The 16,348-nt window shown below is 53.1% G+C and overlaps 1 protein-coding gene across 1 annotated transcript in view; it reads right to left on the reverse strand.

Annotated features, from left to right (window-relative positions):
• Positions 1–1,397: 1,397 nt before the first annotated feature.
• The window catches only part of EPS15L1 (epidermal growth factor receptor pathway substrate 15 like 1), a 92,312-nt gene continuing 77,361 nt past the window's right edge, over positions 1,398–16,348 (reverse strand). Inside the window, exons 25-26 of the mRNA XM_054578847.1 lie at positions 7,152–7,357; positions 1,398–2,041 (exon numbers count right to left, since the gene is read on the reverse strand). Of these exons, the coding sequence (XP_054434822.1) occupies positions 1,895–2,041; positions 7,152–7,357 (353 nt within the window). The 3' untranslated portion in view covers positions 1,398–1,894. The remainder of the gene's footprint in view (positions 2,042–7,151; positions 7,358–16,348) is intronic.

The following is a 16,348-nucleotide window of genomic DNA, read 5'->3' on the forward strand; positions in this document are numbered from 1 at the left end:
AGATAATAATGATAATAATGTCTCTGTATTGGTTCCCTAATTGTAACAAATGCACCATATAAAAGTGCTCTGTTGAAAATAGAGAAATTGTGAGGGCTTTATGGGAACTCTCTGCAGTGCCTTCGTGATTTTTCTGCACATCTAAAACTGGGTCTGAGAAGTAAAATTAAAGTGCAAAAACAAGCAAATAGTCTTCCCTTGTTATCCACAGGGGACTGGTCCCAGGACCTCCAGAGACACCAAAACCCCTGGATGCTCAGGTGCCCTATGTAAACTGGTGCGGTATTTGCATGGAGCCTGTGCATACCCTTCCGAATGCTTTAGATCAGTTCTAGGTTATTTATAATACCTAACATAATGTAAATAGGATGTAAATAGTTGCCATACTACTGTTTAGAGAATGACAAGAAAAAGAAGTCTGCACGTGTTCAGCACAAACGCATGGGTCTAGCGCCACAGTACACATCGGCGACAGCGTTTAACTTTCTTCCCCCGATATTTTTCTATCCACTGTTGACTGAACCCACGGATGCAGGATCCGTGGACGTAGAGGGCCAATGGTTCCTCCCAGGATGATTTCCTGCTGGGATCGAGCACCTGGAATCAGGCTCGGGGCACCCACAGCCCCGCCCCAGCTCGGGGTGGGGCGGGGGAGGGGGAAGCAGAGCCTGGGACCCAGGCACACAGAGCGCACTGAGAGAAGAGTTTTCAAAAGGGCTTCTGGGATGTAACTGGACCAGATGGGGCTGGGTCTGTGTGCCCTGACTTCCAGTAAAAGCCGATTCTGGAACATTCTGGGTCTGTTTCATCCTGGGGTTGGCATGTCGCTCTCCTTTTGTACACTTTTGGGGTCTTTGGATACAGGCTGTTCCAAGGCTGTGTCCAGGTCAGATTCCAATCTTTATCACCTTTACCTGAGAGAAACTGGCTCGTCTGCCTGGGGACAGTGAAAAGCAAAGCAGGGGCAAGTGTGCAAAGTCCTCAGAATGTCCTGAGGTCATCCCAGCAGTGATGTCCAAACTTCTGGGATGTTCTAGGGAAATTCTGCTGAGTCCTAGGGAAAAGCCCTCCCGGTGCTCAGACTCCGCGTTCAGGCTGTGAAGGTTCTCCACGGCCCTGCCTCTCAGGTAGCTCAGGCCTCAGTGAACTCGGGCGGGAGCCTCTTCAAACAGCAGTGGGGTGACAAAGGGCTGCATCCTGGGGGGGACAGGGAAACCATGAAAACTTCTCAAACTGGCTTTCTCTGTGGCCCCAGAGTCTATTCAAACATGACTTAAACAGCAATACCCAGCCTGCTTTTCCATGTCACTGTGGGGCTGGCCTGCCTCTCTGACATCACGTGTGAACGTTAATACAAGGAAAACAACGCTTAAATAAAAGGGAAAAAGAGATTCTTGTGTTTTGTATTAAAATATTTATATTAATCATTCAAACTTAATTTTTATACAATGAATGCATACATCACAGGTGTCTGTCTTAGGCTGGGGAGACAGCAGGGTTGGTGCGCCCTGGCGCTGGCGCTCCCAGCAGCTGTGAGCAGAGCACGGCAGGCCAGGGGACACCGCACGCTCCCGCTGCTCATTCCAGGGGGCACTGTCACCAGACAGGGAAGTCACAGTGGAGAGGTTGTGGTGGTGGCGGTGGCCTGTGCCTTCCCAGGCCTCTCTGCAGGGTGAGTCCCATTTCCTCACCGAGGATGAGCCGCCCAGAGCCAGAGACCCTCTGACCAGTGAGTCCTTGACCTAAGAGTGGCTGTGACATGTCACAACATGAAACGGGGACCACTGAGAGAGAGAGAGTGTGTGTGTGTGTATACAGACTATGGAGTTTTTTCTCTTTGAAAACCCGCCCCCATGGCAGTCCTGCCCCTGCGCACGTGCTCGGTGGCCCTCGCCTAGGCGGCGGGCATGTCAGCCTTGCTGAGCGCAATGGCCAACTCCAGGTCCTCCTGCTCCTGCCGTCGCAGCCGCGCCAGCCTCTCCTGCTCCGCCTTCTCACTTTCCCGCTTGGCCCACGCCAGCTGCTGCTCCTCATTGCCAAACTGCAAAGGAAAAAGGAAGGTTGGGTCACATGGCCCTCTGAGAGGGACGTGCATGGGGGCCAGGGAGGGGACCCACACAAGTCCTGTCACAGGTGGGCAGGGTGCAGGGCACTGCAAGTAACGCTGGGGTGCATGGAGGCTGGGGTGCAAAACCAGAAGCCAGAAGTCTGTATCTTGGTTGGGGGTGAGGTGGGGACATGCACGCCCCAGCCTCGACACCCAGTCTGGAAGGGGTCACATGCTTGAAGCAGCAGGGCTGAATCTGACCTTAACCACCACCCTGGACCTCAGAGAAACTAGCCACCTGTCCCCTGCAGAGAACTGAAGAAGGCGATGCGACACAACAGCATGGGACATTGAGAGAACCCCAGTGACCCCCCAGGACTGAGTCTAGGAGGGTGCACAAGCATGGGAGAAACCCCTGCCCAGCCTCCTCTCGGGATTGGCGGGGCGTCTGAAAGCAGCCAGGGAGCAGAGACCAGCTGAACGCCGAGGAGCTAGGACGGCGCCCCCATAAGGCCTGGGCCTTAATGGCAAAATGCTGATGTTGGGGGGGCAACAGGCGCTGAGACTGCAGAGCCAGGCTTGAACAGATCTTATTTAAATGTGTGCAGGGGTCTGGGGGCCAAAACCGTGGAGATAACAGTCTCAAAATGCGGCATCTCTTCCTGCCCAGCCTCGCTCCAGCTCGCTCAGGACGCGCCCTGGCACGTACGCTGCCATTCTGTCCACGAGGCTTTCGTTGCTGGGGTCCTTCTCAAAAACGAACGGTTCAGTTTTTTAAAAAATGAATTTTTCAAACAAGGGAGAAAATGGTTTTGATCCCAAGATAGGTGATTTCAAACCAGTTGAGGTCCCTTCGTTTTAGGATCTCACATGCCCTTCTTCCGGCGTGTTTTCCCCGTAGGTCCCCGGTCACTTCACTCCACCTCCTGGTGAGACGCCTCTGGTCCCATGGACCCGACAAGCGAGCAAAGTCCCGTCCAGAGCCCCGGCCTCCTTCAGCCAACACCTCTGGTCTCGGCACAAACTCTGCCAAGCACTGGCTGACACCAGGGACAAAGGGGCAGGCCAGCCTTCGGACAGGCGCACACTGTGCAGAGAAACAGATGATCCCAATCCAACACCGGCTCCTGTGGAGGCGCTCCCAGGTCCTACCTGGGCGCTGGGAAGAGGAAGCGTGACAGGCATTCACAGCAACTTCTTCCTGCAGAGTCCACACAGTGAGTCCAAGTGACGGCGATGAGGCAGGACCCTGAGATGGATGGGAACACCAAGTCCTGCGACTGCAGAGCCCCAGCCCTCGGTGTCCTGGCCTCTCCCTGGGTCAGGGAGGAGGTGTCAGCTGGCACCGCAGGAAGACTGGGGGTACAGGATGGTACCCAGGCCTCCAGGGTCTGCCTGCAGCTCTGGGTATGGAAGGACCACGCACCTAACCTTGGCATTCCAGAACCGAGAGTGGGCGGCGGGGGGCCAGGGGGTGCTGGACTGAAACGGGCCCATAGGCCCCGGGCAGGAGCTGAGAGTTCCCCTCGGAAGCTCCCTGGGCCAGAGATGGGGTGATCAAGTTGGCAGTTTTGAACATTTCACGTTTCCATGGCTGGTGTGGGGTAAGACAGGGCCAGATGGCAGGGGAGCCGGGCAGGGAATCGGGGAGGGGCGGATGGAGGGCGCCGGGTGTGGAGCAGAGGTGGCCCGCAGGGGGACGGGGGCAGCCCAGGAGGCCTCAGCCCACCTGGCCCCGGGAGTCACCGTGAGGCACTGTCCTGGGAGGAAAGGCTAAGTCTTTGTTTCTTAGAGAAAATGCCCAGAAAAATGCTCAGACATTGAATGGGTCTCTCTGAAAACTGGTCCCCACCCCCTGAGTTTCCACCACTGGCCGCAGATAAGCCCCATCACCTCCTGCACCCTGTGGGGAATTTTCCAACACCTCAACAGGAGGAAAACAAGGAAAAAACAACAAATGCCGGTGGGAATGACTCCAGGGTGCTGCTGACTGCTGAGAGAGGGGACAGGTCTGATGACAGGGACCCTGTCCTCTGCCTGCCCAAAACAGGGATGGGTGGGGCCCGACGGTAATGACACAGGTTATATGGACCAAAGCCTGGAACCGAGGCCCAGAGGGGTCAAGTGATGGGCTGAGGCCACACCGTGGTCCCCGCTCAGCTCAGCTCAAGTGTCTTGGAACAGCCACCTGCTCAAGCATCTGCATTTTCAAATGAAACATGCTGATAGGAATGTTCTAGAAGCCTTCTGAGCGAACTGGTTTGAGGCCAGCTTAGGCCCCAACGAGGAGACTTGCATGAAGCATGTGGTTCACACACACTGGAGAAGCGCCGTGGACTGTGACACCCACGGGAAAGCTGGAGGAAGGGGGTCTCCGTCTCAAATCGGCTGACAGTCCTTTCCGGGCCCCGGTGGGGACACCTGGACGAGGCTCTTCGGTAGTCCTCTGAGCTGGCAGTGTCGCACGATGGGCCAGAATCCAGGGCACCTGTGGGCGGCTCTGATCTCTTCATTACTCCTGCGCCACCACGGGCCGAGCCGCGGTGGGGCCTGAGGGGGCCGCCCTGCCGAGGCCCTGCCCCAGGGCACCCGCTCAGGGTGTTTATTGATCAGTGATTCAGATGACTCCTCACATGAAGCCTGGATGCCCTTTCTCGCTGGGGACAACGCCTGCACCCCGAGATATCTAATGGCACTGCTACGATATCACCTGCGGGGACACTTCTGGCTCCCTCCCATCAGTTCCCTTATTCTGATGCTGAAATTCCGTCCAACTCCCTCCACAACATAAAGCGTATCCCATCTGACATTTGCTCTGCTCTCAATGCAGACTTCCGGAAAAAGGGGCCATTTTGCTAACCTATAAATACTACTTCCTAATAAACACATTTGCCTGAGACTGAGAGGCTGGTTTTTAAAGAAATCCTGTAGCGGTTTCCCATGAACAAGCACAAGTAGCCCATTGATGGAAACTTGGGGCTCGTAAATTAGAGGGTTCCAGGGCGGCAGAGCCAGGGCGCCAAAGGGGGACTGTGTGCGTGTGTGACATTGGCGTCTGAACTCCAAAACCCACCAAGCTGCCTTTGCACAGGTAACCAGGTCTTGGCGGCACTCAGAACACCCGATTTGAAAGTCACGTTGTCAGTCTGCTGGGCGGGCAGAGACCCCTCAGTATTTACTGGGGGAGCAAAAATACACAAACCAGAGAAACCGACTTTGGCCTTTTTGAGTTAGCACAAATCGAGGTCCAGTGAACCCTGAAACCACTGGCTGATGGGCTGAACCCCTAGACACCATGAAAATGCAAGTTCTGACCATGTTTTTGGACTATGGTGTGACTGAGGGGGACAAAGCAAACCAGTTAGATGTCCTGTCCTCCCTGCCACCCCATCAGAGGGGGCCGGGTCGCACTGATGTCCAGATTTCCTCTGGAAAAACTGGGGCACCTGAAGCAGGAAAGGTGATTTTAAACAGAAAACAGGGCTGCAAACTCAGTTGGGCAGAATCAGATTCCCTGCCTGGAAACGAGGGCAATTAAATGCTGGGAGTGTTTTAAAATCAAAGTTACTAACTCTTCTAGAATAATCAGAAGTGTTGAGCCAACTGACAGCTTGAAACGTTGGGTGTATGTTTTTTTTTTAAATGTTTTCCAAAACCAGCAGTCGGGAGGGGAGCAGTGGGTGGGGGTGGGGGAGGGTACAGGAAACAGAACTATGCATTTCAGAAAGAGAACAGTCATTTCTTCAAATTGCCGTTCAAATCCACTCACCTCTCTGCCCTGCCCAAAACAAAGTACCTGAGTCATGCGTGAATGGCTCTATTTTTTTCACCAGCATTTAATATTTTTTTCCACCAAAAAAACAAATGTGGTGCTATTCAAGAAACTATAGATAGAGCGGGCTTTGTTTCTGGCTTTCATTAACAATGTCTCCATTTGCACACATCCACAGTGCGCACAGGCTGTCAACAAAACTAAGCTAACTGCAGTTGTAAAATATTTACAGGTCACCAAGAGCCAGGAACATAACAGCGTCCTGGGCGGCTTCAATAAGCCACAGGGTAGCTGGGCACGAGGTGGATCTGAAATGAATCAAGTGTTCATGGGGCGCGGATATGGATGGCAGAGCTTGTTTTAAGAAGGATATTCTAGGAGTCAAAGCATCTATAAATAATGCATGTCACACCCAACCAGGAAACAAGGTACTTGGCAAATGTGAACGAAGAAAACTTTTTTCCCCCCAAACATGGGCGCACAATAGACAGTGAAACCGATTCTGGGAAGACAAACTCTGAAACTTTCTGAGAACAAGACGTTGGGTACTGATGAGGGTGTTGAAAATACCCTAAAGTGATAGCGTTTTATAATCTGGAATGTTTTTCACACCAAGAAACAGAGCCAGAGTTTCAAAATACCAGGATGAGCTTCTGAAAAGGCACCTGAGTTTGCTAAATGGCTTTTTGAGGATTCGGGGTTTTTTGGTTGGGTTTTTTTTTTTTTTTTTTTTTTTCCCAAAAGGGCAGAGTTTCAGAGTGGTTGTAGTTCTCTTTTCATGAGAGCTAGTAACTGAAATAAAAAGTTTCTAAAAAACCAAACCACTTTTCTTGCTGCAGCCCATCTGGGTCCCTCAGTTTGTACTTGCTGCGTAAAATGCACTGAGGTGGGACAGTTAGAACTCTTGTACAGAGACATTTTGGGGACCCTGAGACCCTAATGTAACTTTTGCAATTTTGTTTTCACACTTCAGAAGCGCCTGACATCTCGGCTTCCAAAAATCAATGAGCACAACCACCTCCGGGTGAGAGAAACAATACAGAGAGTTGCCCAGGAAAGGGAAAGACGGAGATGGATAGAGGCAGCCGCCAGATTCGGCCGCCATGCTAGAAGGACATGTGCCCTCATCGCAAAGTATCCAAACATAGCGCTTTTTTTATTTGAGAAACACTTTTTTCTTACAGAAAGCAGCAGTACAGAATAAATAACATGGGCAATGGCGTGAGGTATCAGGAGACATAAGCCAAAAAAAAAAAAAAAAAAAAAAAAAGCCCCAAAGAAACTGCAAGCAGAGGGGAAGGAGGTGGCACGGAGGCAGAGAACTCAACTTACAGAGGTGAAGTCTGCAAAGCCCAGGGAAGAGGCTTTAGAAGGCTTAGCTGAAGAGGAGGGAGCAAATGGATCTTTTCCACTAAACGGGTCCCCAAACCCCCTTTTGTTTTGGAACGGGTCGCTGCTGTCAGCCCCGAGTGGCTGGAATGGATCAGGGGAGTCGGGAAAGTCTGCAGAACCAAGCTGGCTTACAGGTGTACTTTTACCTGGAAAGTTTAGGAGAAAGAAAAAAAAAAGGAGAAAAAAAAAAAAAAGAAAGAAATGCAAGTTACTGACCACAGACAGAACAGAGTCCTGACTGAGGAGGCTGGGGGGGTAAGCGCCCACTGGGACATCTTTTCCCCTTTTTGGAAATATCTCAAATGCTGCTCGTGGGACGAGCCCAAAGGGTTGGGGAGCGGCTGGCTCTCTTGCTTGATCCAGGGTTAACGTTTGTGGGTGATACCAGAAAACCACTTCAGTCGACCCCCTGCCCTCCCCTCCCCACCCACAGCAGTTAAAATTTATAGTTGTCTTCGACAAGTTTGCCCATGGGAATGTTCCAAAGTGATTCACTTCAGTGCTGCAACATTTACTATCATGCTGAGTAAAAACAAAAAAAATTATGAACACAAAAATACATTGCAAGCTTCCAATAAAATGGTGAGGGGGGCATTTACATTTAAAAGGGGGGAACGCACTTCCCATTCTGGCGTAGAGTTAGCCACATTAGCTGTGAGGGTCTGGAGGCGGCTCACCCGCACCAGACAGACAACCCTGCCCCTGCCCCTGACTCTGCTACTCTGGGGCATAAACTCTTTCTCAGCTCCTGCTTCTGTCCCTTTGGTGCTGGCAACTCCAAAGGACAGGATTTGGGCCTTTCTGGGCTCTTACCAAGGGGGTGGTTCTAGGATGGCCGGGTCCCAGCAAGGCTGAACCCAACAGGGCCGAAGAGCGGTGTCTAGCACTAGAGGGAATGAGGTTGTGAGACTATGGTTGGGGGTATGTGGCTTAAGGACAGGTGGCTTCTGCCAACAAGTCCTGCCCTCCTGCCAGAAAGTTCAATGAGGAATCAGACGCCTCTCCAGGCCTGCTTGGTAATGGGGGACTCCGGGATCTGCCAGATCTGTGGGCCAGGTTGTTGCAAAAAGCGGGAACACAATGAATGAAGCTTCATTCAACAGAGGGGCCCATGCACCCCCACCTTGACCGTGTCAAATCTCAAAGGCCCTTACAGCTCACACGAGACTCTGCCTAATCTCACCCCGCCAGCTCACCAGGGCCTGAGCAGCACCTCCTCCTCCCTGCACCTGCCAATGCCAACAAGCTGTGCCAACTTGCTTGTGGTCCCTGCGCTGCTTTCACCCTTGACAGCAGGGCTGGCCCTTGGGATGGAGAACGTAAGGACTGCAAAGCCGAAAATATTGATTATCTGGCCTTTTACCAGAAAAACTGTGCAGCCCCTGGCACGGAGAGGACGTTCAGCTCTGATGCTGGGCCGGGAGCAAGCAACCCTGTGTGGCTGGGCGCCTCTGTGAGACCAAGGGGTGCTCCGGGCCCCCGGGGTGGAGCCAGGCAGTGCAGCTCCACCGCCCGCAAGTCAGACTTGCTGGGTGCCCTGCGATCCCCCCAAAGGAATCTGAGGACCCCAGCTGCAGCCCTCTGCTCCGCCAGAGGTGCTCAGGTACACATGGGCGCCCCCCCCCCCGGCCACCCAGCACGACCCCCATCCAGCGTCCGCAGAGTTCCCTGCCGCGCGGCTCCCATCTAGGCTCCTCCAACCCTCTGCTCCCCTTCCCCACTGCAGGGCAGCGCCATGTGTGAGGATGGCAGGTGTCACCCCCGGGAGAGGACACACAGCAGGTCCTCTTGTGGGTGGCTGGCTCAGAGGTGTTAGGCCCTGAAGAACTGCCATGGGGAGAGGGCCAAACCCCAAGCAGTGGCACCATTCAACGCTTGATCATGGCTAGACAAGTGTCCCCATACAGGGCCCGGTCGGAGGTGGCGTGTGCATGCGCATGCGTGTGTGTTCTGGAGCACCTGCAGCGACTTCTGGGCACAGGGCGACCACCTCTCACCTGTACACTGTGCCAGTGTAAGTGAGGACCCCCAAGTCCACAAGCAGGGACGCCATGGGAGGCAGTGCCCAGAGGGATGGGGACACAGGCTTAGGTCACAGAGGGAACAAAGGCTGATCTCATGGCCTGGCCACCCTGACTGCCCTGCGCTGCCCAGCCCATCTGGTCGCTCTCACCCCTCTCCCTCCCCCAGCACCCTCCCCAGGCTCAGCCTCCCCCCCCCCCCCACAGGCTCCCCCACGGCCCTGGCCACCTTCCACGGCACTAACTGCTGTCCTCATCTAGCCTCCAGCACACCCAAGGGTCCCCGAGGCTCAGTTCCATGTGGGTGGTGGAGCTCAGCAAACTGTAGGTACCAATACATCAATCCGGTTCCATCCCTGAGGCCAGCCAGCCCTCCGGGGTACATATGGGCCAGGCTCTACTACAGAGGCTCCATGGGACCCTCCCGAGGGATGCGAGGCCCTTTGGGGCAACAGCTCTGAGAATCAAGGAGGGAATAATGGGGAACTGGCTTCCCTCCTTTGCAAGAAAGAGCAATAGTCACTGGTGTACTCTCAGGCTAATTTTTTTTACCAAAAACTAAAACGATGATGGACCAAACAGTAGAATTCTAACGCAGGAAAAAGTAAGAGACTGTGGGAGACAGGCTGAGAGCCCCAGGGCAGAGCACAGCCCCTGGTTCCTGCCGCAAATGGGGGTGGGGGGCGGGGGAGGAGCTGATCACCACGGGCGAATGTCTGAGTGAGTTAAAGACGTCAGCCAACCCCAGCCAGGGGTCTGAGTGGTCAAGTCCATCACCCACTTCTGTGTTTTTCTTCTTTTCAATTAAGAACTTTCTCCCCAGTGTTTTTTTGTTTGTTTGTTTGTTTGCTTTTTAATTGCTTAGGCAGCAGGGTGGGAGGGGGTGCGTTAAAGAACCCAGCCTGCTGGGATTTGAAGCTGAGGTTTCTGACAAGCAAAGAGATCATGGGAGATGAAAAGCATCATTCACATCAAGAATTGCCCATGCCTGATTTTGCTGTTGCCGAAACCGTTGTTATTTAGAAATCATGACTGTGTTAATATGAAACCAGGACACATCAACTGCTCTTGTTTTCAGAGGGTAAAAAAAAAAAAAAACACTCACAAAAAAACACAACGGTTTTTTCTCGGTTGTCTGTTTCTGTGCTTCAGCATTGAGGATGAATTATTATTGTACATAACACTTGCAAAATCAGGAGTATTCGCTGTGCGGTTGACACCCTACATGTGACCAGAGGCTTTCTGTGGGGGACACACGCCACGACAACCCTGAGCCCAAACTGCCCTCTCTGCACCCCACTATTTTTAGCAGCTGCACTTTTAAAACAATTCTGGGTCTAGTTCCTGCTTTTACGTAACCACTTCTGCTAACTCCTTAATCGTTTTTCCGATTTTCTGAGGTGTAGCTTACCTCAAACGTGACAGAGTAACTTTAATTTGTTACCATGTCCCCAAGAAAACTCACTACATAGTTTTATTATGCCTTTTCATGGTGCCAGGTATCACAAGGAAGGGTCATGACTGAGGCATGTTTCAGAGAAAAGAACAAAAATCTTTTAAAAGTTGGTATAAAAGCTAACCAGGATGATGCCGGCCATGCATGGTTTGGTGCTACATTCCTAGATTTCTGCCCAGGGAACAATCAGCCCCTCAGAGGGGCAGAGGGCGGTGACCAAAGTCAAACGAAAGAGAGACCCCCGGGGTCTGCAGGCTGTAGACCTGGCGTCCACGGCGGTTCTCCAGTGCTCAGAGTAATTCTCATTAACGAGAGGAGAAGGACGCAAGATTGAAGAGAAGGCAAAATAGGGCTTATTTCAAACCGCAGCAGTTTCAACAGTTACCCAAGCGGTGCACCGAAACCGCACACAGGACTGCTTTCAGCAAAAACAATATGAACTCAATGGTTTACCACAGTGTGTGTGCTGTTAAAAAAAAAAAACTTGGTGGCCGGCTCCACCCTGATAGAAATGCCTTTAATTCTTCTATTTCTTAACTTCTCCAGGCCAGAGAGCCCCAGGAGCCAGGATCGGCCAAGTGGCCGGGACCAGCGCAGTGACTTCAGAATGAGCTGTTGGCAGCGAAACTCGTGGTTCTGCTTTTCCCAACATGCTTTTCAGGAAACCCTGGCCAGGAGGGTCCCCGAGAGCCGGCGCATGGAAAAACAACGGAGCACAAACACACACGCCCCCACCAAACTTCAAAAAGTGTGAGCGCTGAGAACACGGAAAGAAGGCATAGCCTCTGTTTCAAAACTCTTAACTTAGGAGGAGACTGAGAGGTTTTGGATGATTTAGGGTCTCAACAAATCTGATCATTAAAAATATCAAAAATACACGTAAGTGTGAACGAGTATATTCATTCCAACGAGATGCTTGCTGGGTTCTATTTACAAAACTCAGGACTGGAGTTGAAATATGGTGTTCTGTAGATGAGAGATAAATACAAAAACAACAGAACGAAATAAAAAAATAAAAAACAAAGGTTTGTGGTCAGGACAGCTGCCCCACCTTAGCTATCACCCTACACAACACAGGACGTTCTCACAACTGCCATTTATCCCAGTGTGGGACGTCCACTCCACCATCACTCACCCTACACACACGGGACACCACACAACGGCCACACACCCTCCCTAAGCCGGGACTCCCACACGGCTGTCACCCATCCTCCAGGGGATCCTCACAAAACTGTCACTCGTCCTGTACAACAAGGGACGCCCACACAACCGCCAGGCTTCTCAGAGGCCCTCCACACAGGGCGCCGCGGCCGGGGAGGGGCGCTCCTCGTCCCCTGGGCCCTCCCTGTCCCCCCCACCGCCCCAGCAAAACAGGCGGGCTGGGGAGACGGGGCAGAAAGAGAGCCAGGCTGTCCAGAGCACCCTTCCAATTCATGACCCCTTGAGAACCTTTTACTGACACAGACTGCTTTTCACCCACATGCACGCGTGCGGCCTCTGGTTCTGGGGCGGGGGCCGCAGAGGGCGCGGGCGCGAGGACCCCCGCCGGCCTGCAGGTGAGGAGTCCTGCAGAGAGAGCCCTGCGCTCGCTGCTGCACATTCGAGGAGAAGGCGCGCGGCAGATCAAAGTCGTGCCAAGTAGCACAGCCCTGCAGATAAAATCTGAGGTCCCACCATCAGAGCATTGAGATTTTCCACTAAAAATATTTACCGAATTTTAAGAAAATCTGCTTAATGCATTGAAGGGAACAGGATGAGGTTTGGTTCTGAATTGTTGAGAAAAGCTGAACAAATATTTATTATTATCTACCGGGCTCCCCCACAACTGGTGTTTTCCATCCTCTGGGAGGCGTTTGGGGTGGTCAGAGGTCATGGAAATCTCACTGGGTGAGAAGCCTGGTGGGCATGGGGTCACCGGTGTCGAGGGAAAGGGAAAAACGGGGCAAAGTAGCTGCGCATTCCGGTTCCTCCAAAGACAAATATCCTTTGGAGTGAGAAGTACAGTTTTTGAGGTTTCCAGGAAAGGCTACTATGATATTTATTTATAAGAAATCTGGCATGGGATACATTAGTTCTGTAGCAAAAATGGGGAGGGGGCTAGGTGATTCACAAATTAATTTACAAATCCCAACTGTCTTCACAACAAAAAGAACACAGACTGCAGGTGTCACAGTTCTGCTTTTTGAAATATCACATTTGCTCTTTGATATGCACCTTCGACACACTCTGCGGGCCTGCCTGCACCCTCTGGGGCCGCGGGTGCCTCGGGGACATGGGGAGACACTAGCTGCACCAGGTGGCGGGGTCCTGGGTCTGCACTGCCTTTGTTCCGCCCTGCAGAGGAATGCTGATGCTGCCAGAACACCACTTCTGCCTGGGCACAGAGGCGCCGTGCCCACATTTAAGAAAGTCACCAGGGTGCCATGCGGCGGGTCTGGAAGCAGTAGGAAGGCGTGTGTGCGCTGCGGGGCAAAGTAAAGAGCCCATCAGGAACTTCCTCCCGCTGTGGGGGACAGCTCGGGAGCCCCGCGCGCCTGTAGCAGAATGCGGGACCCCCAGCTCCCACTCTCTTTATGACCATCTCCCCCCAAATCAATCACACATGTGCTGGTTTTCAGTTGACAGGGGTGGACGGAAGGGGATTTACTCAGTGTTTTTGGTGTGAGAAAAATGAGGAGAAATGAGCAACCACATTCACTCCGCCGATAAAAGCAGGAGCAGCACAGGGAGTGCCTTCCTGGCCCCTCACCTCGCTGTACGTGGGACCAAGAAGCTGGGCGAGGACTCGCGGCAGGTCCACACGCCCCACAGTGGTTGGGGAGAGGTCCGGGGCAGGGCAGTGGCTCCTGCCGGTTCATCCCCACGCTCAGACACAGGATGAGGGTTCAGGCTCTCTGCGCCCCACCCTACACCCCTCCGCCAGGATCCTGGCAGGCTGAGCCAGCCGCATCCTGACTTCTGTGCTCCAGGACCCCAAGCCTGGGCATTGGCACCACACTGAACAACAGGTGACTACTGTGTCACTTGACTCCCACTCAATCTGCCCTTCTGGGTGCAGGAGGGTGGGTGTGTGCTAAGATAGGCAAATGCTTCTATTTTCAAACTCAGCCAACTTTGCAAAACAGAAATTCACCCAAAGAACCACCCATCTCCAGGCATTTTAACTTGTTAAGAGGCTGAGAGTAAAATGCCGTTTCTCTCTCTGCTGTAAGCAGGGTCCTGCCAGCTCCTGAGCACTTGCTCGCAGGGGTCACAGCCAGCCTGGCACACACCCTGCTAGTGGGCAGGAAAGGTGGCTCCAACGGCTGGCCAACAGCGCTGAAACTGTCCCAGCTTCGCGAGCTGGCAGTGAACCCTTGTCCCATTCTAGAACTTTATATGTACCCACTGATTATCACTTTGAAATCATCGTGGGAACGGAATTAAAGTAGTTAAGTTCAAGGCTGAGGTGCTAACCGCACGGCTCAACTGGAGAAGCCATTTTAAAAATGGATCTTGTGTGATAAACATGAGGTCGGGACCCACGTGTGTGGACGACCACCCTGGTTTCTGCCTCAGCCTGGCCTCTCAGAACGTGCGGAGGGAGCAAAGCACACACCCGGCTGGCGCCGGTCAGGAACTCGGGGCTTCCGCCACGACCACGTCCTCCTGCGTGGCAGCTCCCCCGGACTGTCAAGGTCACCACCGGGCTGGCCGGCTGGCCCAAGGGTGGGGGGGCAACCAGAAAACTATCCCAAAGAAAGAACCCCCAGCCAATCACCCCCGTGTGGACTCATGTTCTAGGGGAGAAATGATTTTCTTTTTTTTTTTTTTTTTTGAGAATTATTTGAATCACACAGGACGCAGGTTAAATAGTATCTTGTTTGCCTGTGTTCATCACAAGGATTATGGGACGTGGGAAAGGGGCAAAAAGACTTCGTAAGTGTGTGTGCATGGTTTTATTCTGGGGGTGAAAAGGCCATTAGCAGTAATAAAAGGCCAATTAAATTGTGGAGAGGTTAAAGGTGACTGGCTGGTTAGCGGTGAAGGCATGCTAGCTGGTGTCAGCGGGTGCTGCAGGAACCGCAAGCCGGGCTGCACTTGCAGGAAGTGGCAGGGTGGGGCCGGGCACAGGGTCCCACTATCTGTCGCTGTGCGGCAGGAGGCCCAATCACTGACACCCACACAGCCATTTCCTGCACTTGAAAAAAAATCTGTTTCTCCCTTTGCAAATCAACAACTTTTACCTAGAAACTCTTCAGCAGTGAGTTCTGACTGATCTCGATCTCTACCCGTTGCAGAAAATACACACTGTTTACCTGGAGAGGTGTGTGCACAGACTCCAACCGACAGGTTTCGGAGGTGTCTGATTTGCATCTGCCTGGAAGAAACCATTTCTCTCGACCCCAAACAGACACCTGCTAGTTACTCAACAGCTTGACACACCTTTCTAGAAAAGACCTCCAGGCACACAGAATTCAGTGCCAAAGCCCTGTGAGAGCCCCAGAGGGTGACGTGATGGTCCCCAAGCATGTACTTTCTGGCTGGGGTCAAGAGAGAATTGAGGATTTGGGGTTGACGGTGGATGGCCCACCGTGGGCTGCTCCAGTCACACGAGTATGACACCAGAGCTCTCTCCTGGGAACTCTGGCGAGGCTCCCAGGTGGAGCGTCCCCCATCATGACTGTGCAGGCTGACACCTAAATACGTGTATTTATCGCACGTCAAACTTCAATCAGGCTAAAAAGAACAAAAAACCAGTTACCCCAGAATGTGAACACTGCAGCCTCCAGTGCACACAAAACACACATGCACGACTCAGGCCCAAACGTGCACTTGGTCCTGGACAAGCGGCAATGCTTTGCTTTGCCAGAGAGGCCCCTGGAGCCCTCTTTGTAGTTCAGCAAACCACACTCCAACTTTATTCAACTGCAAAACGGTCTGCTGAACTGCAGCCTGGTGGGGAGAGAGGATCTCTAATAAACCCTGTGCACACAGAGCCCATTTCCCATCTTTCCCAGGAAAAGGAACCTACAGAAGGGGGATCCCACATCCTGGTCCTGCACCCCAGGGTCCATGTCACACGCATCACGCTGTGGGTGATCCCTGTGCCAGCACTCCACCCGCACGGGCACTTGCTGGGCCAGAGCTGCTCCTGTGCTCAGGCAGGAAAACGGAGGTCCAGCAAGGTTGACGCTTGCCCGGAGCCCCTCAGGGTGCTGAGCAGCAGAGCTGGAACCCGAACCCAGGCCTTCCCCCCAAACATCTGCCCAGAAAGCTGCCTGACCCAGCCGGCTCCCTGGGTCCTAGTGACACAGGCAGCTCAGCGGCCAAGGGGAACGGCATCAGATTCGCCTGTCCTGGCTTCACACGTGGCACCAACTCCAGGTACAGAAGCCTGGCAGGCTCTAGAAACCTCTGTGCCTCCTCTGTGCCCGGGACAAACAAGCCCTAGGAGGGAAAGTGGCAACCTCAGACCCGTGTCACATGCAGGGTAGTGAGATTTTGGAAAAGCATGTCCCGTCACCTTGGTTTCTGTGAGTGCAGGTATGAAAGTGCGTGTTTGCTTTGTAAGAAAAACCACTATCACTGGGCAGTCTATAGACTGTCTACTCTGCCTGTGTCCACAGGATCACAGCTCAACCACCAGGGCCGTAGGGCCCCCAGGAGCAGGGTGCCCG

This window comes from Pteronotus mesoamericanus, unplaced genomic scaffold (assembly GCF_021234165.1).
Source record: "Pteronotus mesoamericanus isolate MK-2021 breed Mesoamerican mustached bat unplaced genomic scaffold, CSHL_Meso_final contig_502, whole genome shotgun sequence".
NCBI lineage: Eukaryota > Metazoa > Chordata > Mammalia > Chiroptera > Mormoopidae > Pteronotus > Pteronotus mesoamericanus.